The sequence below is a fragment of the Nerophis lumbriciformis genome, linkage group LG32 (genome assembly GCF_033978685.3).
Source record: "Nerophis lumbriciformis linkage group LG32, RoL_Nlum_v2.1, whole genome shotgun sequence".
NCBI classification, from domain to species: Eukaryota; Metazoa; Chordata; class Actinopteri; order Syngnathiformes; family Syngnathidae; genus Nerophis; species Nerophis lumbriciformis.
Window position 1 is genome coordinate 29,515,533 of NC_084579.2, and position 25,426 is coordinate 29,540,958.

General features: G+C 40.1%; 2 protein-coding genes across 2 annotated transcripts in view; both read right to left on the bottom strand.

Moving 5' to 3' along the window:
* Positions 1-5,472, bottom strand: part of LOC133574469 (guanine nucleotide-binding protein subunit alpha-14-like) — a 45,391-nt gene extending 39,919 nt beyond the window's left edge. Inside the window, exons 1-2 of the mRNA XM_061926625.1 lie at positions 5,231-5,472; positions 3,155-3,339 (exon numbers count right to left, since the gene is read on the bottom strand). Of these exons, the coding sequence (XP_061782609.1) occupies positions 3,155-3,339; positions 5,231-5,348 (303 nt within the window). The 5' untranslated portion in view covers positions 5,349-5,472. The remainder of the gene's footprint in view (positions 1-3,154; positions 3,340-5,230) is intronic.
* A 14,190-nt stretch (positions 5,473-19,662) lies between these two features.
* The window catches only part of LOC133574918 (guanine nucleotide-binding protein G(q) subunit alpha-like), a 39,524-nt gene continuing 33,760 nt past the window's right edge, over positions 19,663-25,426 (bottom strand). The window contains exons 5-8 of the mRNA XM_061927267.1: positions 23,727-23,855; positions 23,526-23,655; positions 22,009-22,162; positions 19,663-21,779 (exon numbers count right to left, since the gene is read on the bottom strand). Coding sequence (XP_061783251.1) covers positions 21,589-21,779; positions 22,009-22,162; positions 23,526-23,655; positions 23,727-23,855 — 604 coding nt within the window. The 3' untranslated portion in view covers positions 19,663-21,588. The remainder of the gene's footprint in view (positions 21,780-22,008; positions 22,163-23,525; positions 23,656-23,726; positions 23,856-25,426) is intronic.

Genomic DNA, 25,426 nt, shown 5'->3' on the forward strand with positions numbered 1-25,426 from the left:
AATATACTAAATTAATTACACTATATATTATCTGAAGCTGATATAGAGGTTTAAGTGTTGACTGTAAAAAAATACAAAATAAAAAAGCATGACCCTTTTATGAGACAGATTTGTGAACAATATTTGAGAGGAATACCGTATTATTCTGACTATAAGTCGCAGTTTTTTTCATAGTTTGGCCGGGGGTGCGACTTATACTCAGGAGCGACTAATGTGTGAAATTATTAACACATTACCGTAAAATATCAAATAATATTATTTAGCTCATTCACGTAAGAGACTAGATGTATAAGATTTCATGGGATTTAGCGATTAGGAGTGACAGATTGTTTGGTAAACGTATAGCATGTTCTATATGTTATAGTTATTTGAATGACTCTTACCATAATATGTTACATAAACATACCAGGCACATTCTCAGTTGGTTATTTATGCGTCATATAACGTACACTTATTCAGCCTATTCTTTATTTATTTTAAATTGCCTTTCAAATGTCTATTCTTGGTGTTGGGTTTTATCAAATATATTTCCCCCCAAAAATGCGACTTATACTCCAGTGCGACTTATATATGTTTTTTTCCTTCTTTATTATGCATTTTCGGCCGGTGCGACTTATACTCCGGAGCGACTTATAGTCCGAAAAATACGGTAGGTCTTTTGTGTATATAGTAAAAGTTTTAGATCTTTTAGTTCAACTCATGAAAAATGGAGGCAAAAACAGAAGTGTTGCGTTTATTTTTTTGTTCAGTATATTTTCCCTAAAACAGCGGCCCCCAACCACCGGTCCGCGGACCGGCCATGACGCATTTGCTACCGGGCCGCAGAGAAACATTAAATCATTTATAAACGACTGCATTTTCTCCGACTTAACCTTCGCCAGTCCCACTAGACACACCAATAAGCTTGTTTATAGATGTACAATAAAACTTCTCATAGGAGGTTTCCATTTGTTATATTTCTTATAGCTTTGTGACATGATACAATGCACATTAATGAACATATGAAATATAAATGTGACATTGTAGCCAAAGGCCGATTTCCATCTGCATCTCATTGCAAAGAAACAAGCCCAGGGCTCCCACTAATTCGGCGTTATAGTGAGTTGTATTTTTCATGCATTTATTTTTGCTGTATTTATCTGGCACAAGTGGAAAGCCCATCCCATCCATCCATTTTCTACCGCTTGTCCCTTTTGGGGCCGCGGGGGGTGCTGGAGCCTATCTCAGTTGCATTCGGGCGGAAGGCGGGGTCGCGACAGCTTGGTTATTAATAATAACCAAGCTGTCGCGACATTGTAACTTATTATACAGTTTACAGTATGTAAACAAAGTATTGTTGGTGGTTTTTGGATGCACTTTTGAACTGATTCAGAAGCAGAATTGATTGCTCCCATTAGCAGCATTTCTAACCACATTAAACGAGTCGATTATTACGAATTAATTTGCGAAGAAAAAAAACCCCACGTCTGTCCTGTCTCTCATAAGAATAGTGAATGATGGGAAAAATTCAAAAAAAGTGCAGTTCTCCTTTAAGCATGTGTTATTTGGATCTAGGGTTGTATGGTATACCGGTATTAGTATAGTACCGCGATACTAATGAATCATTTTCGGTACGATACCGTCTCTGAAACGTACCGGTCCCGCACCCCCCCGCGCCCGCGTCGAAGTCACGTCATGACATTGCTGGTTTACAAGCAGACGAGCATGTTCGGCGGCACACAATCACGGAGTATTTACAAACAGACACGGTGTGTAGACAGAAAAGGGACAATGGACGCATTTTGGCTTAAAACTAACGATAAAGATGAAGTTATAACACTGAAACGCCCTCAGGAAGAGGTTCTTTAAGACATGGCTAGCTAGCTAGCTAGCGGCTAACGTCCATCCGCCGTCGGCAGTGTTTTAGCTACTTCTAAATCACTAATCCTCGCCTCCATGGCGACAAATAAAGTAATTTTCTTACAAGTATCATCCCTGCAGGACGAGGAATAGCTAAACATGCTTCACTACACACCGTAGCTCACCGGCGTCAAAATGTAAACAAATGCCATGGGTGTACACATAACATCCACTGTAAGGATACCAAGTACAGGCACGTATCTAGTCGATGTGATGATTACGTCGATATTTTTTGGCATCACAACATCTTCTTTCATTTTCTTTAAATGTATATTATGTTTATAAAGTTAGGAAATACGTCCCTGGACACATGAGGACTTTGAATATGACCAATGTATGATCCTGTAACTACTTGGTATCGGATCGATACCCAAATTTGTGGTATCATCCAAAACTAATGTAAAGTATCAAACAACAGAAAAATAAGTGATTATTACATTTTAACAGAAGTGTAGATAGAACATGTAAAAAGAGAAAGTAAGCAGATATTAACAGTAAATGAACAAGTAGATTAACAATTAATTTTCTACCACTTGTCCTTAATAATGTTGACAAAATAATAGAATGATAAATGACACAATATGTTACTGCATATGTCAGCAGACTAATTAGGAGCCTTTGTTTGTTTACTTACTACTAAAAGACAAGTTGTCTTGTATGTTCACTATTTTATTTAAGGACTTAACTGCAATAAGAAACATATGTTTAATGTACCCTAAGATTTTTTGTTAAAATAAAGCCAATAATGCAATTTTTTTGTGGTCCCCTTTATTTAGAAAAGTACCGAAATGATTTTAGTACCGGTACCAGTACCAAGATATTGGTATCGTTACAACACTATGTGGATCTTAGTAGAGCAGGCCTAATGTGTTTTTAGGAATTTGCTCTGAAGTGTGTTTTCTCAGATTATTCCATTAAATCGAACAATATAACTTGATTACTAAAATAATAGTAAAAAGTAATACATTCCACTAAACTCTCTGCAGTTGAAACTGTGGTTCTTTCTCCTGGTATGGAGTGGTCGTTACATTGACAATCATCACTATCACAATGATACATAGCTATGGAACGAAAGCAGATGTGTGAGTGAGTGATGTCACTAAACACACAAGGTTAGGTTTGCTCATTTCAGCAAACCTAAGCTCACAGTGCAAACTGAATGGAATGCTGATTGACAAGGTACATTAGCATTTGGCATCGGCTTTGGCCAAAGTCAAGCATTTCCTCTTTCACACACGCACACAAAGTTACTCACAATGTTGCTGTTGTGGGCGTAGTTTATGTGGAGAATACCCATGGCCTCGACAAGTTTTTGGATGGCGGTGACGACGTTCTGGCTCACCAAGCGAGCAAAGGCTCTTCTTTGAGCTTCGGTGTAGCCGCTGCCATGGAGGATCCTTATCTGTTTGATAAAAGTGCTCTTCCCGCTTTCTGCCGTCCCTAAAGAGGTTGATAAAGGGGAAAAAAAGGGAAGGTGGTCAAAAGAGATATGGATTAAAGCAGGGATGTCAAACGTACGGCCCAAGGGCCGGATCAGACCCTCGAACAGGTTTTATCTGGCCCGCGGGAAGAGTTTGTTAATGAAAGAAAACAGCTGTTCTACACGTGTCCACTGGATGTCGCAATAGCGATTCTTTGTATCTTATGCTACGTATGTACAAAATAAACCACATGACGTTAGTACATCAGTCGAAGAAAATGATCAAACTACATAAGTAACATCCAGTAATTTGGTTTTGATATAATTTTTTTATCTTGATAGATTGAAAATGAACACCAATGAGTTGACTGATTTAGACTTCCTTTTTATTGTCATTCAAATTTGAACTTTACAGTACAGATAAGAACAAAATTCTGTTGCATTAGCTCATGGTAATGCAGGATAAAAGAGCAATAAGGTGCAGATATAAATAAATAGATTACTGTACTGATAAATATATTGCACTTTTTCATAGGCATCCACGTTTATGGATGTATGTTATATTGTCTTTATATTCCACTGTGTTAATCCATTTTTGGGGGGAATTGAGGGGATTATTATGATGCGTTCAAGAGTCTTATGGCCTGAGGGAAGAAGCTGTTTTTAAACAAAGAAAACAATCTGAAGTTGTCTTTATTGTTAAGTTATCGTGCCGTGATTTTGCCAGCCCGGCCCACTATGGAGTAGGTTTTTCTCCATGTGGCCCACCGATATAAAATGAGTTTGACACCCCTGAGACCCCAAATGGGGTATATGTGATAAATAAAATCAAAACAAACAATGGGCATCAATTAGTTGCGCAGAGTTGATGACTCACTCCCTTGAGCTTCCACAGCTTTTGATTGTTTTGGAAACGCCTGTCCTGTCAGATTTTTATTCAAACATCTGGTTTGAATTGGGACACAAATACTTTTAAATATGCACTCAGATCTACTGTGTAAGAACTGAATAGAAGACCATATTGACCATATTGATCTAAGGATTCATAGATGCAAACAACTTTTCATCACACCCACAACATTGTCAGGTTGTTGTTTTTTTTACAGCTGTTCTGAATTCTAATTACAATGTCCATGTAAGTATTTCTTGCCTATTACACAATGTTTAAGTAAGTTGCTATTGCATTTTTATCCATCCATCCGTTTTCTACCGCTTATTCCCTTCGGGGTCGCGGGGGCTGCTGGAGCTTATCTCAGCTACAATCGGGTGGAAGGCGGGGTACACCCTCGACAAGTCGCCACCTCATCGCAGGGCCAACACAGATAGACAGACAACATTCACACACTAGGGCCAATTTTAGTGTTTCCAATCAACCTATCCCCAGGTGCATGTCTTTGGAGGTGGGAGGAAGCCGGAGTACCCGGAGGGAACCCACGCAGTCACGGGAAGAACATGCAAACTCCACACAGAAAGATCCCGAGGCCGGGATTGAACTCACGACTACTCAGGACCTTCGTATTGTGAGGCAGACGCACTAACCCCTCTTCCACCGTGCTGCCCATTGCATTTTTACAGTACTTCTATTTCTTCTTCCAATTTTGAATAAGCTACCCACAAACTCCACTAGCGCACATTCTTTATTCGAAAATGGTCACTTGGTAAATGTTAAACACAAGAAGTGAGCAAAAAATGAGATCTTTTAAGACGTGTTAAATTATGCCATAGTACTCCAATGTACCATGCGTCGAAATAAACCTCAACCAAATTAAAACTATGACCTACTGTACCTAGAGCGGTTTCTAATATTTGACTGTTTTAGCATTTTTCAAAATAATATTTAGATTAAATAGCTCCTGTATTGTGCAGTTAGGAATAATGAACAAATACTGTAAGTCCAATTGTCACACTTACCTAAAAAGAGGATCTTCATGATGTTCTTAGATTTTTGCTTGTCAATTTGAAGTTGTCTTTCTATTGCTATGTTCACCCTGATCTGGTCGTCGTCATCTGTAGAGCAACAGGGCAGCATTTCCGTAGTGCAGGTACCTAGTGCTCTTACAGAGTAAATAAAAAATGGTATTACCCTATAATAAATGGCAGGTGTCCATTTAGGGAAGTTTCACCTGTTTGCCTTACATGAAGTGAAATCTTAGTGACAGTAAGGTATGCTGAAAGTATTTTAATAAGTGGGTGAGGCCAAAGACAAGTTGTTTGTCGGTTTTAGTTCCTCTTCCTGGTTGTTTATGCATCATTAAATTCATCGTTTCACCATTACTTTACTCAGACATAATTTTTATAACTAAAAAACCCGGTCTAAGATGATCCTGACTCAAAGCTACTAAGGCAGACCTGGGCAAATTAAGGCCCGGGGGGCCCGTTAAGCTTTTCAATCTGGCCCGCCGGGCATTCCAAAATAATTTTTTTAGATCTTTAAGATGGAAAGTGTAGCTGCCATTATGATGTGCAGTGATGTTTTCTAATGACCGTAAGTCTTGAACTATACAAAGTATTTCTATGGTTGAAATCTGTGCTTTTGCATGATATTTTAGTGACTCGTGTTGTCCTGATACCAATATTATTTAGATACTTTTCGGTACTTTTCTAAATAAAAGGGAACAGAAAAAATTGCATTATTGGCTTTATTTTAACAAAAAATCTAAGGGTGCGGCGGACCGGTACTTTTCAGAGGCGGTATGGTGCTGAATATGATTAATTAGTATCGCTGTACTATACTAATACCCGTATATCGTACAACCCTACTAGTTACTATGGTAATCTACGTCACAGCAGGTCAGATGAGGCACCAAGCAGTGTGGGTGTGGCTTGATTGTAAAGTATATCAATTGAGAGGGGGTGTGACGTTCATATTTTCTCAATATTCAGGGTTTTATCGTTCATTGAAAAATTTAAAATTCCATTCCGTTTTTAAGGCGGTCTGTCATAACATTTTTAGCATTCAATCAGACTTTATTGTGAGGTTTTGTATTAGTTTTCCTAAAAAATAGATAGCCCCCAGACACTTTATTCTCTAAATTTGGCCCCCCGAGTCAAAATAATTGCCCAGGCCTGCACAAAGGGGTGCATATATTGCTATGTATATACAGTCGCCATCAAAGGTTTACGTACATAATGTCATGGCTGTCTTGAGTTTCCAATAATTTCTACAACTCTTGTTTTTTTGTGATAGAGTGATTAGAGCACATACATGTTCGTCACAAAAAACATTCATGAAGTTTGGTTCTTTTATTAATTTATTATGGGTCTACTGAAAATGTGACCAAATCTGCTGGGTCAAAAGTATACATACAGCAATGTTAATATTTGCTTACATGCAAGTTTCACTGCAATAAGGCACTTTTGGTAGCCATCCACAAGCTTCTGGTTGAATAATTGACCACTCCTCTTGACAAAATTGGTGCAGTTCAGCTAAACTTATTGGTTTTCTGACATGGACTTGTTTTTTCAGCATTGTCCACATGTTTTCAGCGGGGTTTAAGTCAGGACTTTGGGAAGGCCATTCTAAAACCTTCATTCTAGCGTAATTTAACCATTTCTTTACCACTTTTGATGTGTGTGCATGCAATCTTACTTGGAGGGGAGGAAACAGGTAGTTGAGTTGAACGGCACCGTGTGCCCCCCCCCCTCATAAGCTGTGGAGTCCCCCAAGGTAGTATATTAGGGCCTTTACTGTTCCTAATATACATAAACGACATGTCATCAGCATGTGACTGTGAATTGTTTTTGTTTGCGGATGACTCGGCCCTGCTGGTATCCGGCAAGGACAAGTCACAGGTGGAGAAAATCCTCAGTGCTGAACTCTGTAGAATTTGCACCTGGCTCGCTGACAAACAAGCTATCCATACACTTAGGTAAAACGGAATCCATCCTGTTTGGGTCCCACATCAACCTTAAGAAAGTCAGTGACTTCACTATAAAAGTGGGTGACATTGTTATCACCAGGAAAGATGAGGTCACCTACCTAGGTTCCATTCTAGAGGCTAATCTTTCCTGTGATAAAATGGCAACCAAGGTAATCAAAAAGGTCAACCAACGAACGAGATTTCTCTATAGAATCTCCTCTCTGGTCAACAAAAGCACCATGAAGATTCTGACGGGAACTCTCGTTCAACCTTTTTTCGATTACGCATGCACCTCCTGGTACCCTAGCACCTCCAAAACCCTCAAATCTAGACTCCAAACATCCCAGAACAAGCTAGTCAGATTACTTCTAGACCTCCACCCCAGATCACACCTCACTCCTACCCACTTCTCCAAAGTGGGCTGGCTCAGGGTGGAGGACAGAGTAAAACAACTTGCACTGAGCCTTGTCTATAAAATCCGCTACACCTCCCTGATACCGAAGTACATGTCAAACTACTTCCTTAACGTAAATGACCGCCATAACCACAACACCAGGGGGAGCTCCACTAACCACGTTAAACCCAGATTCCGATCTAACAAAGGTCTTAACTCATTCTCTTTCTATGCCACATCAATGTGGAATGCACTCCCAACAGGTGTAAAAGAAAGGGCATCTCTATCCTCCTTCAAAACCGGACTAAAAGAACACCTCCAGGCAACTTCAACCCTAAACTAACACCCTCCCTTCCTCATCATATCTCCTCGGATTGTAAATAATCAAATGTAAACAATCAAATGTCACTTTTTCTTATAATTTCTGATCTCTCTCTCTGTGTCATACTTGCCAACCTTGAGACCTCCGATTTCGGGAGGTGGGGGGTGAGTGGCGTGGTCGGGGTGGGGTGGGGGGCGTGGTTAAGATATATATATAAGAAATACTTGACTTTCAGTGAATTCTAGCTATATATATATATATATATATATATATATATAAGAAATACTTGAATTTCAGTGTTCATTTATCTACACGTATACACACACATCTACTCATTGTTGAGTTAAGGGTTGAATTGTCCATCCTTGTTCTATTCTCTGTCACTATTTCAGAACACACACATTATACAAATATACATTATAAAATCAATAAGAAAACGGGAGCTCTAATTTGGGAGTCTGAATTAGGATCAGAAGTTCCTACATAAACATTACGTACTCACGTCGCCTTTTTGTATTGATTACTGCAGCTGTGCACTGGATTCATTCACAAATACAAACTACAACTCACAAACACTTTAGAGTTAGGCTCCACCATCAGAATGTGTACTTAAACTTATAAAGATCACATGGATATTATTCAGTGAGTTGATTCACCAAAACTAACCGTGGTCAGGATGGGGCGGGGGCGTGGCTAAGAGGGGAGGAAGATATATTTACAGCTAGAATTCACCAAGTCAAGTATTTCATATATATATATATATATATATATATACATATACACACATATATATACTGTATATACATATATAGTAAAATAAATATATATATATATATATATATATATATATATATATATAGCTAGAATTCACTGAAAGTGCAGTATTTTCTTATATATATATATATATATACACACACACACACACACACAGGTAAAAGCCAGTAAATTAGAATATTTTGAAAAACTTGATTTATTTCAGTAATTGCATTCAAAAGGTGTAACTTGTACATTATATTTATTCATTGCACACAGACTGATGCATTCAAATGTTTATTTCATTTAATTTTGATGATTTGAAGTGGCAACAAATGAAAATCCAAAATTCCGTGTGTCACAAAATTAGAATATTACTTAAGGCTAATACAAAAAAGGGATTTTTAGAAATGTTGGCCAACTGAAAAGTATGAAAATGAAAAATATGAGCATGTAAAATACTCAATACTTGGTTGGAGCTCCTTTTGCCTCAATTACTGCGTTAATGCGGCGTGGCATGAAGTCGATGAGTTTCTGGCACTGCTCAGGTGTTATGAGAGCCCAGGTTGCTCTGATAGTGGCCTTCAACTCTTCTGCGTTTTTGGGTCTGGCATTCTGCATCTTCCTTTTCACAATACCCCACAGATTTTCTATGGGGCTAAGGTCAGGGGAGTTGGCGGGCCAATTTAGAACAGAAATACCATGGTCTGTAAACCAGGCACGGGTAGATTTTGCGCTGTGTGCAGGCGCCAAGTCCTGTTGGAACTTGAAATCTCCATCTCCATAGAGCAGGTCAGCAGCAGGAAGCATGAAGTGCTCTAAAACTTGCTGGTAGACGGCTGCGTTGACCCTGGATCTCAGGAAACAGAGTGGACCGACACCAGCAGATGACATGGCACCCCAAACCATCACTGATGGTGGAAACTTTACACTAGACTTCAGGCAACGTGGATCCTGTGCCTCTCCTGTCATCCTCCAGACTCTGGGACCTCGATTTCCAAAGGAAATGCAAAATTTGCATGGTTGGGTGATGGTTTGGGGTGCCATGTCATCTGCTGGTGTCGGTCCACTCTGTTTCCTGAGATCCAGGGTCAACGCAGCCGTCTACCAGCAAGTTTTAGAGCACTTCATGCTTCCTGCTGCTGACCTGCTCTATGGAGATGGAGATTTCAAGTTCCAACAGGACTTGGCGCCTGCACACAGCGCAAAATCTACCCGTGCCTGGTTTACGGACCATGGTATTTCTGTTCTAAATTGGCCCGCCAACTCCCCTGACCTTAGCCCCATAGAAAATCTGTGGGGTATTGTGAAAAGGAAGATGCAGAATGCCAGACCCAAAAACGCAGAAGAGTTGAAGGCCACTATCAGAGCAACCTGGGCTCTCATAACACCTGAGCAGTGCCAGAAACTCATCGACTCCATGCCACGCCGCATTAACACAGTAATTGAGGCAAAAGGAGCTCCAACCAAGTATTGAGTATTGTACATGCTCATATTTTTCATTTTCATACTTTTCAGTTGGCCAACATTTCTAAAAATCCCTTTTTTGTATTAGCCTTAAGTAATATTCTAATTTTGTGACACACGGAATTTTGGATTTTCATTTGTTGCCACTTCAAATCATCAAAATTAAATGAAATAAACATTTGAATGCATCAGTCTGTGTGCAATGAATAAATATAATGTACAAGTTACACCTTTTGAATGCAATTACTGAAATAAATCAAGTTTTTCACAATATTCTAATTTACTGGCTTTTACCTGTATATCAAGAGGGACAGAGACAGCGCACAGTGCAGTTTGTCTGTTGCCATCTCCTGGTGAATGTTGGCTATAGCGTACTGTGGTTACTTTTTGGTTGGCCAACGATTTACGTGGTGTTGCGCACCTGACGTCAAGTGTGTGAGTCTGTTCTGAAGTCTAAAGTAAAGAGACGTACTTCATCCCCTCACCTGTTTATTGCCTCCAACTCAATATATTACAACAACATCAATCCATGCCATACTTGCCAACCTTGAGACCTCCGATTTCGGGAGGTAGGGGGGGGGGGGGCGTGGTCAGGATGGGGCGGGGGCGTGGCTAAGAGGGGAGGAGTATATTTACAGCTAGAATTCACCAAGTCAAGTATTTCATATATATATATATATACAGTATATATACCGGTATATATATATATATATATATATACATATATATATATATATATACACACATATATATACTGTATATACATATATAGTAAAATAAATATATATATATATATATATATATATATATATATGATAAAATAAATAAATATATATATATAGCTAGAATTCACTGAAAGTGCAGTATTTTCATATATATATATATATATATATATATATATATATATATATATATATCAAGAGGGACAGAGACAGCGCACAGTGCAGTTTGTCTGTTGCCATCTCCTGGTGAATGTTGGCTATAGCGTACTGTGGTTACTTTTTGGTTGGCCAACGATTTACGTGGTGTTGCGCACCTGACGTCAAGTGTGTGAGTCTGTTCTGAAGTCTACAGTAAAGAGACGTACTTCATCCCCTCACCTGTTTATTGCCTCCAACTCAATATATTACAACAACATCAATCCATGCCATACTTGCCAACCTTGAGACCTCCGATTTCGGGAGGTAGGGGGGGGGGCGTGGTCAGGATGGGGCGGGGGCGTTGCTAAGAGGGGAGGAGTATATTTACAGCTAGAATTCACCAAGTCAAGTATTTCATATATATATATATATACAGTATATATACCGGTATATATATATATGTATATATATATATATATATATATATATATATATATATATATACATATATATATATATATATACACACATATATATACTGTATATACATATATAGTAAAATATATATATATATATATATATACATATATATATATATATATATATATATGATAAAATAAATAAATATATATATATAGCTAGAATTCACTGAAAGTGCAGTATTTTCATATATATATATATATATATATATATATATATATATATATCAAGAGGGACAGAGACAGCGCACAGTGCAGTTTGTCTGTTGCCATCTCCTGGTGAATGTTGGCTATAGCGTACTGTGGTTACTTTTTGGTTGGCCAACGATTTACGTGGTGTTGCGCACCTGACGTCAAGTGTGTGAGTCTGTTCTGAAGTCTACAGTAAAGAGACGTACTTCATCCCCTCACCTGTTTATTGCCTCCAACTCAATATATTACAACAACATCAATCCACACGGACCTGGAGGGGGCGTGGCCTCCAGGGCCGCCTGAATTTCGGGAGATTTTTGGGAGAAAATGTGTCCCGGGAGGTTTTCGGGAGAGGCGCTGAATTTCGGGAGTCTCCCGGAAAATCCGGGAGGGTTGGCAAGTATGATCCATGCGGACCTGGAGGGGGCGTGGCCTCCAGGGCCGTCTGAATTTCGGGAGATTTTCGGGAGAAAATGTGTCCCGGGAGGTTTTCGGGAGAGGCGCTGAATTTCGGGAGTCTCCCGGAAAATCCGGGAGGGTTGGCAAGTATGTGTTTATATTGTGGGAAAGCGGACGTGTGAACAGGCTGTCAACACGTCACTCAGGTCCGCATGGAACTGGAGGCCCCCTCCAGCTCCGCCTGAATTTCAGGAGATTTTCGGGAGAAAATGTGTCCCGGGAGGTTTTCGGGAGAGGCGCTGAATTTCGGGAGTCTCCCGGAAAATCCGGGAGGGTTGGCAAGTATGGTTGTGGACAAAGGGGTGTACCTCGCCCCATCCTTTCTTGTGAAAGACTGAGCATTTTTTGGGAAGCTGTTTTTATACCCAATCATGGCACCCACCTGTTCCCAATTAGCCTGCACACGTGTGGGATGTTCCAAATAATTGTTTGATGAGCATTCCTCAACTTTATCAGTATTTATTGCCACCTTTCCCAACTTCTTTGTCACGTGTTGCTGACATCAAATTCTAAAGTTAATGATTATTTGCAAAAAAAAAAATGTTTATCAGTTTGAACATCAAATGTGTTGTCTTTGTAGCATATTCAACTGAATATGGGTTGAAAATGATTTGCAAATCATTGTATTCCGTTTATATTAACACAATTTCCCAACTCATATGGAAACGGGATTTCCGAGGCGTTCCCAGGCCAGTCTTCCCAACGTGTCCTGGGTCTTCCCCGTGTACTCCTACCGGTCGGACGTGCCCTTAACACCTCCCTAGGGACCAGATGCCCGAACCACCTCATCTGGCTCCTCTCGATGAGGAGGAGCAGCGGCTTTACTTTGAGCTCCCCCCGGATGGCAAGAGCTTCTCACCCTATCTCTAAGGGAGAGCCCCGCCACCCGGCGGAGGAAACTCATTTCGGCCGCTTGTACCCGTGATCTTGTCCTTTCGGTCATAACCCAAAGCTCATGACCATAGGTGAGGATGGAAACGTAGATCGATCGGTAAATTGAGAGCTTTGCCTTCCGGCTCAGCTCCTTCTTCACCACAACGGATCGATACAGCGTCTGCATTACTGAAGATGCCGCACCGATCTGCCTGTCGATCTCACGATCCACTCTTTCCTCACTCGTGAACAAGATTCTGAGGTACTTGAACTCCTTCACTTGGGGAAGGGTCTCCTCCCCAACCCGGAGATGGCACTTCACCCTTTTCCAGGCGAGAACCATGGACTCGGACTTGGAGGTGCAGATTCTCATCCCAGTCGCTTCACATTCGGCTGCGAACCGATCCAGTGAGAGCTGAAGATCCTGGCCAAAAGGGGAATGCTACATGCTAATAAATTAGCGTTAGTAAATTTTGAGATCCGGATTAAACAGATAACGCATTTCCACTGCTATTTAATGTTGTTAGTAACTGTTTAATGTGTTTAAATGACAATTGTGGTTATAGGGATCATTAGAGAAATACAAAAAGATTGCTATTTTAGTCAACTGTTGTAGGAGGTTGCTGCTTACCAGTTGTCTCAAACAAGTAGGGTTCTATTTTATCATACCAGTGTTCATTTTTACAGCAGTTTTTTTTTTAATTTAGTTTTAGTCGTAGTCTTTTGATGAAAATGTATTTTAGTCATATTTTAGTCATGTAAATTATCTAGTTTTAGTCGACTAAATTCCTCAACATTTTAGTCGACTGAAATTGGAGTAAATTTTGACTATAATAAAGTATAACAGACAACACATCTTTGAAGTTGTCTTGAAAGCACTTTCATCAATTATTTATTTTTACAGAGCATCTCGAAAACTAAATAAACAACAAGACCAGCATTCCATGAATATTTCAATAAGTACATTTCACGCTAACCTTATTGTGTGTTAATATTTTAGCTGAAATTAAGCTTTTTTTTTTCAAATGTTGAATAAAATATGACTAAAATTGTCACATGAAGAAACAAACTAGTTTTATTCTAGATTGGCAGGCAAACTTGCCTAAGGATATTACAAAAGTAGTGGTTGAGTAAGCAGTCTTGCTCCCGCTCTACTGTCTCTGCTGTATGAGTCATAATTAGGATAAATATTAGTTTCGGCTTAGTTAACCTTGCGAAGATGTCTTGATGATTAGCCTGGAGCCGGCCCTTCAAGTTGGTTGTATTTTTACCGCAGAAAATTAAGCCAAAGGGGTTCACAACTTATCTTGTTGTTGCAAAAGTAACATTTTTTCATTTGTTTTCTCTTTCTTTCAGGTTAAGAAGACATATTGTAATGATGCGTGTAACAATACAGTAAGGCTGTAACGATATAAGAATTTCATATCACGGTTATTGTGACCAAAATGATCACGGGTATCATTATTATCCAGTGGCGAGCCGTGTGTTTCCCACCTAGGCCTTCAGTGATGTCCGACTTCAATAATTACCTCTCTAAATACCATAATTGATGTTACCACATGACCATTGCTGGAGAAATAATATACAGGAACACATTTACGCCCTACTTTGCATTGAATCACATCAACAGTGAACAAAACAAAAATCAATTAAAACGCATCAGCAATTAAAACATGTTGTACTGTCAAAATTAAAATTGCAAAAAAACATTAAAAGTGAAAAAATAATTTATTTGAACTCACAATTTATAGAACCTATCGGACGCCGTATAAGCCAGTGGTACCCCTCGTCGTCGGCTTATTCGAGTGAAAATGGAGAGCATTTCCCCATTTGATTGTCAGAACAGCTGAGCTAGCTTCCGGGGCAGACATCGTCTCACAAGATGTAGTTTCTCTTTTAATATCCTTCTTGAAAATGGCCTTGCAAATATACACTATATTGCCAAAAATATTTGGCCACCCATCCAAATGATGAGAATCAGGTGCCCTAATCGCTTGGCCAAATCAAGCACTTAGGTATGGAGACTGTTTCTACAAACATTTGTGAAAGAATGGGCCGCTCTCAGTGATATCCAGCGTGGAACTGTCATAGGATGCTACCTGTGCAACAAATCCAGTCATGAAATTTCCTCGCTCCTAAATATTCCAAACTCAACTTTATTATAAGAAAAGTGAAGAGTTTGGGAACAACAGCAAGTCAGCCACCAAGTGGTAGGCCACATAAACTGACAGAGAGGGCTCAGCGGATGCTGAAGCGCATAGTGCAAAGACTTTCTGCAAAGTCAGTTTCTACGGAGCTCCAAACTTCATGTGACCTTCCAATTAGCCCACGTACAGTACGCAGAGAGCTTCATGGAATGGGTTTCCATGGCCGAGCAGCTGCATCTAAGCAATCCATCACCAAGTCCAATGCAACGCGTGGAATGCAGTGGTGTAAAGCACGTCGCCACTGGAATCCAGAGCAGTGGAGAAGCCTTCTCTGGACTGATGAATCACGCATTTCCATCTAGCAATCTGATAGACGAGACTGGGTTTGGAGGTTGCCAGGAGAACGTTACATTTCGGACTGCATTGTGCCGAGTGTGAAATTTGGTGGAAGAGGAATTATGGTGTGGGGTTGTTTTTCAGGAGTTGGGCTTGGCCCCTTAGTTCCAGTGAAAGGAACTTTGAATGCTCCAGGATACCAAAACATTTTGGACATTTCTATCGGATGGCACTTCAAGTTCATATGTGAGTAAAGGCAGGTGGCCAAATACTTTTGGCAATATAGTGTATATCTGCCACCTAATCAACCACATGTGTGTGTTTGTAAAAACAGGGTGTGTGTGATGCGTCAGTGCAGTAAAGTTAAAGTTAAAGTACCAATGATTGTCCCACACACACTAGGTGTGGTGAAATTTGTTCTCTGCATTTGACTCATCCCCTTCTTCCCCCCCTGGGAGGTGAGGGGAGCAGTGGGCAGCAGCAGTGCCGCGCCCGGGTATCATTTTTTGGTGATTTAACCCCCAATTCCAACCCTTGATGCTGAGTGCCAAGCAGGGAGGTAATGGGTCTCATTTTTATAGTCTTTGGTATGACTCGGCCGGAGTTTGAACTCACAACCTACCGATCTCAGGGCGGACACTCTAACCACTGGGCCACTGAGAGGGCTGCGTAGCACGGCGTAGAAGTGCTTGTAGTTAGCACGTATTGCATTTTGCATGTTGCATGCTGCTTCTGCCTGCTACTGTCTGCTTTCAGCTACTGCCACCGGCTAGCCCTCCTTACGGGGGGGTGAAAAGAGGAGCCGAGCGCATAAGCCTCCTCTTGCCGGTACACAGCCTCTCCACCACCAAGACTCCTACAGTGCCTCCTCGCGGCCACACACAGTAACTGGGACCTTGCGGTCTCAGGCTAAACTGTAGGGGATCTCGGAGCAGCAGTGGGCCCTAGAGGCAAGGTGTGCAGGCCCACCGGTGTTCTGGACACGCTCTGGCCTCCGCCAACCACTGCCCCACCTATGGGTCAAATAGTCATCATCCCCCCTTCCCCTCCACCCGCTGCCTTGTGGTACCTTTGGGAGAAGGAAAGGCTATGGGAGTAAACCCAGACAGAAAATCAGGAGTGGAGCCCCTGAGGCGGCTGGGTGTCATTGCTGACCCCCTGCCGGCAGCTCCTGCAGCCAAGCCGATGCCAGACGTGTTGCCTTGCTTTCCTCTGGGCCACATCGACACGGCCGAGAGGGGGATCTTGATGACTGGGCAACCCAGGATCTCCATATTTTCTGCCCAGGCATGCGCCACGGAGAGGTCACTCCAGCCTCCCCCCTAAAGGAAGGAAACAACACGGAAGCTGGCAGTCCTAAGCTCCACCCGATTGGCGCCAGCTACGACGGTGGGAGGAAGAACTCCTCCAGGCGCAACCCATCGTCACTACTGACAGACGGATGCCTATATAATCAACGTTTTGTTCTCCTTCTCTGCTATCCCGGTCTGGCTACGGCGCAACACTTCCGCTTCCTGCTAAATTGAAACTTGTGAATGGATACTCACTTTGGAATGACAAGTGAGTATCCAATCACAGTCTTGTTAACATCAGGCTACTTAGATAGGCTACTGTCAACAACTTGTGTTCTGATTGGCTATCGCAACTGTCTATCAACTATGTGTGTTCTCAAATTCATCCGCTAACGAACCCGATGAGTATCCAATCACAGGATGCGTAAATGTCACGTTCAACGTGAGGCCATCTAGAAGGAGTTTCTTATACGGCGTGGCGAAGTTGGTAGAGTGGCCGTGCCAGCAATCGGAGGGTTGCTGGTTACTGGGGTTCAATCCCCACCTTCTACCATCCTAGTCACGTCCGTTGTGTCCTTGGGCAAGACACTTCACCCCTTACTCCTGATGGCTGCTGGTTAGCGCCTTGCATGGCAGCTCCCGCCATCAGTGTGTGAATGTGTGTGTGAATGGGTGAATGTGGAAATACTGTCAAAGCGCTTTGAGTACCTTGAAGGTAGAAAAGCGCTATACAAGTATAACCCATTTATCATTTATTTATTTATGCCTCACTGAAGAGTTTGATTCTTGTCTAGTATCTTTTTAATCGCTAAATGTTTGTTGGTGTACTGTAAATATTGCTTTGTACTGTGGCACTTTAATATTGATTTAAATGAAAAGTGCGTAAAAATTATAATCCATTCTAATTAGGGTTGTACGGTATACCGGTATTAGTATAGTACCACGATACTTATGAATCATATTCGGTATTATACCGCCTCTTCCCGTCGTAGGCGAGAGATGATGGTCGTGGACTTGTGGTTGAGGGAAGAATTATTTGATGTTGGATGCTAGAAAATGTCAGATGCATTGTTGCAGCTCTATGATTTTTGAACACATCATGAAATGCGCGTTTGCTAGACGAGCGGGTGTAGCGTGCGGCCGCGCACAGGGTTTTGGCGGCTGTGTAAAGATCCGAGGGATGAGAAGCTAAAGAGAACAGAGACGTGCGGCGTGTTCAGGGGTTGAAATGCATGCTTGATGTTGGGCTTTTTGTCATTCTCCGTGTGGTGGTGTCACTGATGTAGTATTAATACTTTTTTCCCCCTTATATTTTCGTGATCGACTGCTAGGGTCCCAAAGATCGATTGGTCGATTGCGATCAACGGGTTGCCGACCCCTGACTTACAGTATACAACAGAGGTGTTACGTTCGGCGGGGAAAGGAGACGACACACTGCAAAAAGTCAGTGTTCAAAAACAAGAAAAAAATAAAATTAAATTAGGGGTATTTTATTTGAACTAAGCAAAATTACCTGCCAATAGAACAAGAAAACTTGGCTTATCAAGACTTTCCAAAACAATTAAAATTAGCTAACCCTAACCCAAAAATACCTTAAAATAAGTATATTCTCACTAATAACAAGTGCACTTTTCTTGGTAGAAAAACATTTTTGGACCTTTTTGCCCATTATGTTGAAAAATATTCTTAAATTAAGTAAATGGTAGTGCCATTATCTTGACATGATATGCGCTCGGCATCATGATTTTTTTTTTCATGCTTGAAGTAAGAAATTATTACTTTAAAAAAGTAGTTTTTTACTTGTCAGTGTTGATGACACAGCTTTGCATCAGTTGATATTCTAGTTACAAACCTGTTTTACTCAATATAGGTCATCAAACCTCAGCTACAAGCTGTAATATCTTACTGAGATAATTTAGGACCAAAACCCTTAAAACAAGTAAAACACTAACATAAAATCTGCTTAGTGAGAAGAATGATCTTATCAGACAGAAAATAAGCAAATATCACCCTTATTTGAGATGTTTAATCTTACTTAGATTTCAGTTTTTGCAGTGCACAATGACAGGATAAAGCTCAACGGGTTTATTTTGAGCTTGATGATGGAGTGGAGTGCGTATGCTACTGGAGGTGTGTGAAGCAGAATGAAGAATTAACAATGTGAGTGTTACCAGGATTTGTTGTAAGTGCGTTTTGGATGAATACTCCAAAAGTTCAGTGGGGGTCGAGGATCAAGGGAAGCAATTCCAAAGTCCAGAGAAGCGAGGCGCACAGCTCGATCAATGGATAAAGTATACATTATGGTACTTACAAAATGTGCCACTACACAACATCACGTCTTGTTAAAGTGTCTTTATGCTGGAAAATGTTAAATTGACTTGTGAGAATGCACCCTCTGCTGGATTCATAGCTGCAGAACTATTTCTTCTTGATAGGGGCCATCAAAACCACTTTTTACTGTAGTTAAAGAAATCTGTGACCAAGCAGCGATCTACTTCATGACTTGTGATGTGAGCCACCACATTTTTAGCATTTTTGTGAGGACACATGCAAGGTTTTCATTGAACAGCGACATATATCTAAGGCCATGATATGAATAAATGCTTTGCCTGGTTTTGACCCCACTGTTGCCATTTGGACTCACCAGAGCTTTGTTTCGATTTTGTGAAAGACCAACCAATAACTGCATGAACAGCGACTAAAAAGCAATACAGAAAATAACAGTCAGTCAAAGGGAGTCAATCGAGTCAATACTTGCACCACTGTTGAACTCACCTATGTTGGCTCGGACTCCACAGTAGTGCTGCAGCCGTATCACTTCCTGTGGACCAAAACTTAGCCGACATGAAAAAATATCAATCTTAACCACAAGCTGCACACAACTGCACAACCATGCCAAATAATAACATTTTTATTTATTTAAATGATCACATACAAAAAACACACACACTGCATAAAACAAAAGCTGCAGGGAGTGAAATTTTACCATAAATTAAACTGTAATTATTTTTATTAAGAAGACAGAGGTCATGTAAACAGTGGCGTCGCAGATAAGCTCTTAATTACCTTTGTATTCATTTAGTCCAAACCGATTCAGAGCACTTCAATGTACTAATTTAATGCCTGAGAGATTATTTAACACCACACTTCTCTCGTCAGCACTTAGCCTCCTGATGCTGACCTCATCCAAACGGGTGGGGGGGTTGAAAAAACAAGGGAATCGCTGTACCGTGTGATATTAATAGTGCACGTTGGGATAAGTAATGGCCCAGTTCTACAGCCAATTTGGCAAACGATTTTAACAGAGAAAAAATACCCATTACTGCAGCTTGACACAAACACAAAAAATGTTAGCAAAAAAAAAAAAGAAAGAGAAATGCTATAATGTGGCAGGATTCCCTTTGAAATGTGTTCATATGCATAAAAATGTTTTGTTTGAATTTTATGAAGGACTATCACGGCAACACTGAAAAGAAAATGAAATTATACTGAGGGGTAAAAAGTCCTATTGTTATTATTGTGGGAATAAAAACACTTTCACGTATGTGCTTGCAACTTAGAGGAATAGGGCTGTAATAATATAACTCACAATGCTGCACAAAAAAAATACAAAATAAAAGTTCCTACAGTTCATCATAGTCACATATTTGTAACACGTTTTCCTTTGTTTAAATCCTCCTAAATTTGTGGTTTTATTCTTAATGTGTAAGCTTTTTATGTTTTGTCGAAAAAAACTTTTTCTTGTATTACTTATTTGTTTTTAGAACTTTATAAGTTTGTTGTAACTTCACAACTTTTTTTTTCTTAAAATTGTACTGCTTTTTTCCAGTAACATTTCGGCTTAATTTCTAGAACAGTATTTACCAGTTTAAACTCAGAAATTTCATACAAAGAAAAACTTTTTTTTTCTTGTACTATTTTTTAGCAAAACAGCATTGTTCAGGAAAATGTTCAACTTAATTTGTGTAAATACAAAACAATTTTGTATGAAAAATTACGAAATTACCGTAACACTCTTACTGAAATACTACTGTAATTCTTATAACATTGTTGTTATAATGTGTTGTTACTTTATCGAACAGTTACAATTTTGCTCTCAAAACTTGACAACTTTATCTGTGTAATTTTACAACTTTTTTTTTCATGAGAACTTACAATTTTTTCCAATTATATCACAACTTTTTCCCCCATATATTATTTGTACTTTAATATTGTAACTATATGACTTTTTTCTCCGAATTTCACAACTTTTTTTCTAGAGGAAAAAAGTACTATTTCATTCTGCTAAATTTACAACGTTAGTCACAAAACTCTATTTCAGATAGTTGAAATTTTTAGTGCGGCAGTAATACTCCTTCATAAGATTTTACGCAGTGCACAAGTAAAAACAAAAACAAAAACGTTGACTCGCGTGAAGCCTTTCAAAATCCTTACACAATGTTACTCAAGTGTGCAAATTAGTGAAGACTTCCAAAGTAAATGTGCAATTAGTGTTGATTACGACTGGCTTCCCTTTAGAGGCACAAAAGCTTGAGGAATTCCACTTAGAAGAAAATCAAGAGTTTTCAGAGGCGTCACGCACACCTAAAAAGTAGTCCATCTACATTTGTGAAGTCATTCAGTTACCTTAAAAAAGCAGGAAAGCCTTATGAGTGATTCTCATGACCGACTTGTCACGAAGGCAGCAGTTTAGTGGTCAGGACACTCTAGGACTTACTTTCAAAAGTATGAAATGCATCAGTAGTACAGTCATTCAGTGACATGCGCGCTACACTATAGTCTCCATCTTGTATTCTAGTCAGGCTTGTTCAACTACAGCACTCCCAGCGGCAGCTTTAAACCAGGTTGTAGTCTTCCAGGTTGCCCTGCAGGATGTGGTCTTTGACAGCGTGGAAGACAAAGCGAATGTTGTCCGTGTCGGTAGCGCAGGTGAAGTGGTAGTAAATGAGCTTTTTGCGGTTCGGATGCAGGTTGACGAACATGTTCAAGATGAACTCCTGGCCCGCTTTGACGTCCCGCTGGGGACCTGCATTGGGTAGGAAGGGACAAAATTACAGTCGACGTCAATTTGGGTTTTTGTCCGTAATTCTGCTTCGGTCTGCTAGAGCGGTGGTTTAGAGGGATAGCCTCTTTAATGCTCTCATCTACTGAAACATTGTAATCTTCAGTGAAAATAATGACTTGCCCACCACAAGGCACAAAACAGCTGGGGGCTTCTAATACATATCGTTCTGCTGGACATAGTTTCCTCTCACCGTTATATTCAGGAAAGTAGTCAACCAAATGTGAATGCATTATTTTCTCCTCCAGCAAATCAATCTTGTTAAGAAACAAGATGACCGAGGACTCTTCAAACCAATCGTAGGTGATGATAGTCCGGAACAAAGCCATACTCTCCTCCATCCGATTCTTAGAAGACAGAAAAAACAATAAATTAATTAATAACACAACCCCTGAGTGGTATGACTAGAGATGTGAACTCAAATATGCTGCTAGGAAAACTGCAAATTCTATTTGTTTGTCATGACAACAGGCCTGGCCGAGTGACTAAAGAGCTCCCCCTGCAGATCAATTAAGCACACTGCCACAGAGGAAGAGTGAAGACAGACTTGCAACCAAGCAACTTTTAGGCCATGTCCACACGAACACAGATACTTAATAAACGCATATTTCTCCCTGCGTTTAGGCGCTTAGCGTATGCGTGTACACGGCACAAGCGGAGACTTGTGATGACGTCACGGTTGTACGCTGTCATTTCCAAGCTCATCAACACTGACTTGCTGTCTTTAAACACATTATAAGAGGACTTAATGTATGTATGAATGTAAACATGCTGCTCTTTTCACTCTACATTAATAAAAAAGACACATAAAAATGGGTTTTGCGGCACAAATGACAGTCAGCTGTTTTGGATACGATCCCTGTGGAACCTCCACCTGATGGGACAACTTTGACAAGCAAGACTTTTTGCTGTGTGTCATAAGAAAGGTGCAACATTATTTGATGGTTTTAGTCCTTGTTCAACGACAAATCATCGTGTCTTGCGTCCATTTTTGTAGATGGAGCCGGGCGCGACCAAACAACCAAAAAAAACATAATGTAGCGTCCTCCTTGTAGTGTGTACTGATGTTAAAGACAATATACACTTCATTACATATGTACCATTTCACTATATCCATGATTAAATGCTTTATAATTCCACAAGAGTTTTGCAGCGGTACACACACGTCCGTGCACTTTGTATAGGCACTTAAACATGCAAAAGGGTTTCGTTAGTGCGCGCTGATGTTAGAAATAATGTACACTTCACAGCACATGTAATACATCACCATGTTGCTGAACACGTTATAATTCTGAGTGTTGGGTTTCAGCAACACAGGCGTGCATTCGCTCTTTAATAATGTTCCCAGGATTCTGTGTGTAAGTGCAGGCTGGTTTTAAAGATAATGTACATGTCATTGTATGTCTAAAGTCCATCAAAATAAACATTATAGGAGGTGTAATGCCATCAAGTCAGATATTGCTGCTTTTTTCAGGCTTCTGATTGGACAAAATGTGCATGACAGCAGGTGTATGCGTTTGTGTGCAGACAGAGACAGTTTTGAAACTACACTTGTGTGGATGGGGATTGTTTTAACCCCAAATATGTGTTTTTGAAACTCTCTGTGTTCGTGTGGACATGGCCTTAAACTAATTGAAAGAGCTTTTTTACAAATCTTATTTTTACTAACCTTATTGTTAATAATATCGGTCGTTATTCAGCGCTTCTCACCTCATGGGCGGACTCCACAAGGACTTGATCATACTCGCTCAGCGCCACCAGGAACATGATGGAGGTCACCTTTTCAAAACAGTGAATCCACTTCCGCCTCTCGGAGCGCTGCCCACCCACGTCCACCATCCTAGGGAGCATGGGGCCGGTTGTCAAAAACCTTGACTTTGAAGGATCTGGAGCACAACGGGTGATACCCACCTGAACACCATGTTCTCCAGGTCGAAGGGGTACTCGATTATACCCGTGGTGGGCACCCTGACCCTCAGCACGTCCTGCTGAGAGGGCAAATACGCAGCCTCTGCGATCCGGTCCAAGTCATTCAGATAGCTGTTGAGATACGTAAGATGAGCGCATGGGGTTTAATTTATTTCCATTTAACTTTTTGTCCCAAAAATGAAAGGTTTTGTTCAGATTTTTTGAATGACTGTTAAAGGGGAACTGCATTTTGACTTTCAGTCGCAATCATGAGAGACAAGAAGACAAATGTTTTGTTTTTTTTCCTCTTTCTAACATTTAAAAATTGGCTCGTTCTAGGTGGCTAGAAATGCAGCAAATGGGAGCAATAAATTAATCCTTTAAATATGCATTCAAAACCCGTCAACAATACTTCATTTATGTTTCGTAACCTTTTTTCTATTGTAGTAAGTAACACATCGGCGTGCTTCGGTATAAGCCGTAAAAGCCAACTACGCAAGAGATAAGCTAGCTTCTACAACAACACGAAACGTGTTTGAGTTTGAATTGCACAATATTGCGATACAATACCAATTTGTACTGACAGAAAAACATGAAGTATCTGTAAAGTATCTGCCCACATTTCATATTTTGTTTGTACACAGCTCGTCAGACAGCGTATGTACTGTAGTATAGTAGTAGTGCATGTATCATGATCGATATTAAAGTGATTCACCCGATGGAGAGTTGTTTGTCTGGTCCAGCTGGCCGGGGACATTTCCTGTTGATTTTGGATAAGCAATCCATTTATGTCAAAATAGCTTCGCTCCAAATTCCATATTAATAGCGTCAACATCGCTTTCATCTCAGCTTCCGTCTACTCCAACGTCTCACTCTTCTTTCGTGCTTGCTTCTATAAGCAGCAGTATATTTAGGTTCAAACGTATAAGGTTGTGAATCCTCATTTGTCCAAAAATAGTTGACTTTGTTATCTGTTACAAAGTCTGCCATGATTAGAACACATTTGTGTTTGATTCCGGAAGTAGGGAACACACATGTTGCTATGGAAACAGAAATCAAAGTGTGGAATAAATTAGTCCCAGAAATTAATACAATTATCAAAATACGGTAAATATTGAACATATTACATATTGTTATGAATATGTTTGTTACTACATTATATATGGATTTGCACTGTGTATATAAATGTTGCTGGAGGGTTTTGAAGGTGTTTCAGAGAGCTTTGAAGGTTACAACGGTGACTACCGTTACCTCCATCTTTCAAGCATTTATCATCTTTAGAATCGCTTAAAAAAAAAAGACATATGTTCTTGTCTCTTATAATGATTGTGAACAATAGGCAAAATTCCAAAAAAGTGTAGTTCCCCTTTAAGACACCTTGTGTGTACTTTTGTACAATAACTCATTGACATTAAAAAGGGGCCCTTATACTCCTATGTAAACCCTAAGAATATAGCATGTGTGTATTTCCTCCATCCTGATAAATGCCGTGTCTCAAATCAATGCTTGCCTACCATCCTGTCATTTTTGACAATCCAAAATTGGTCCCATATTTAGTTCTAAAGAGCTTCACTTGAATATATATTATTAGAATTGTATATGATTGTTTGCAAAAAACTGAAAAAATAAAAAGTACTATTAAATGTTTTAGTAACACTTTATAATTACTTAACACTATTAAGCATTAATAAAGCATTAGTTGA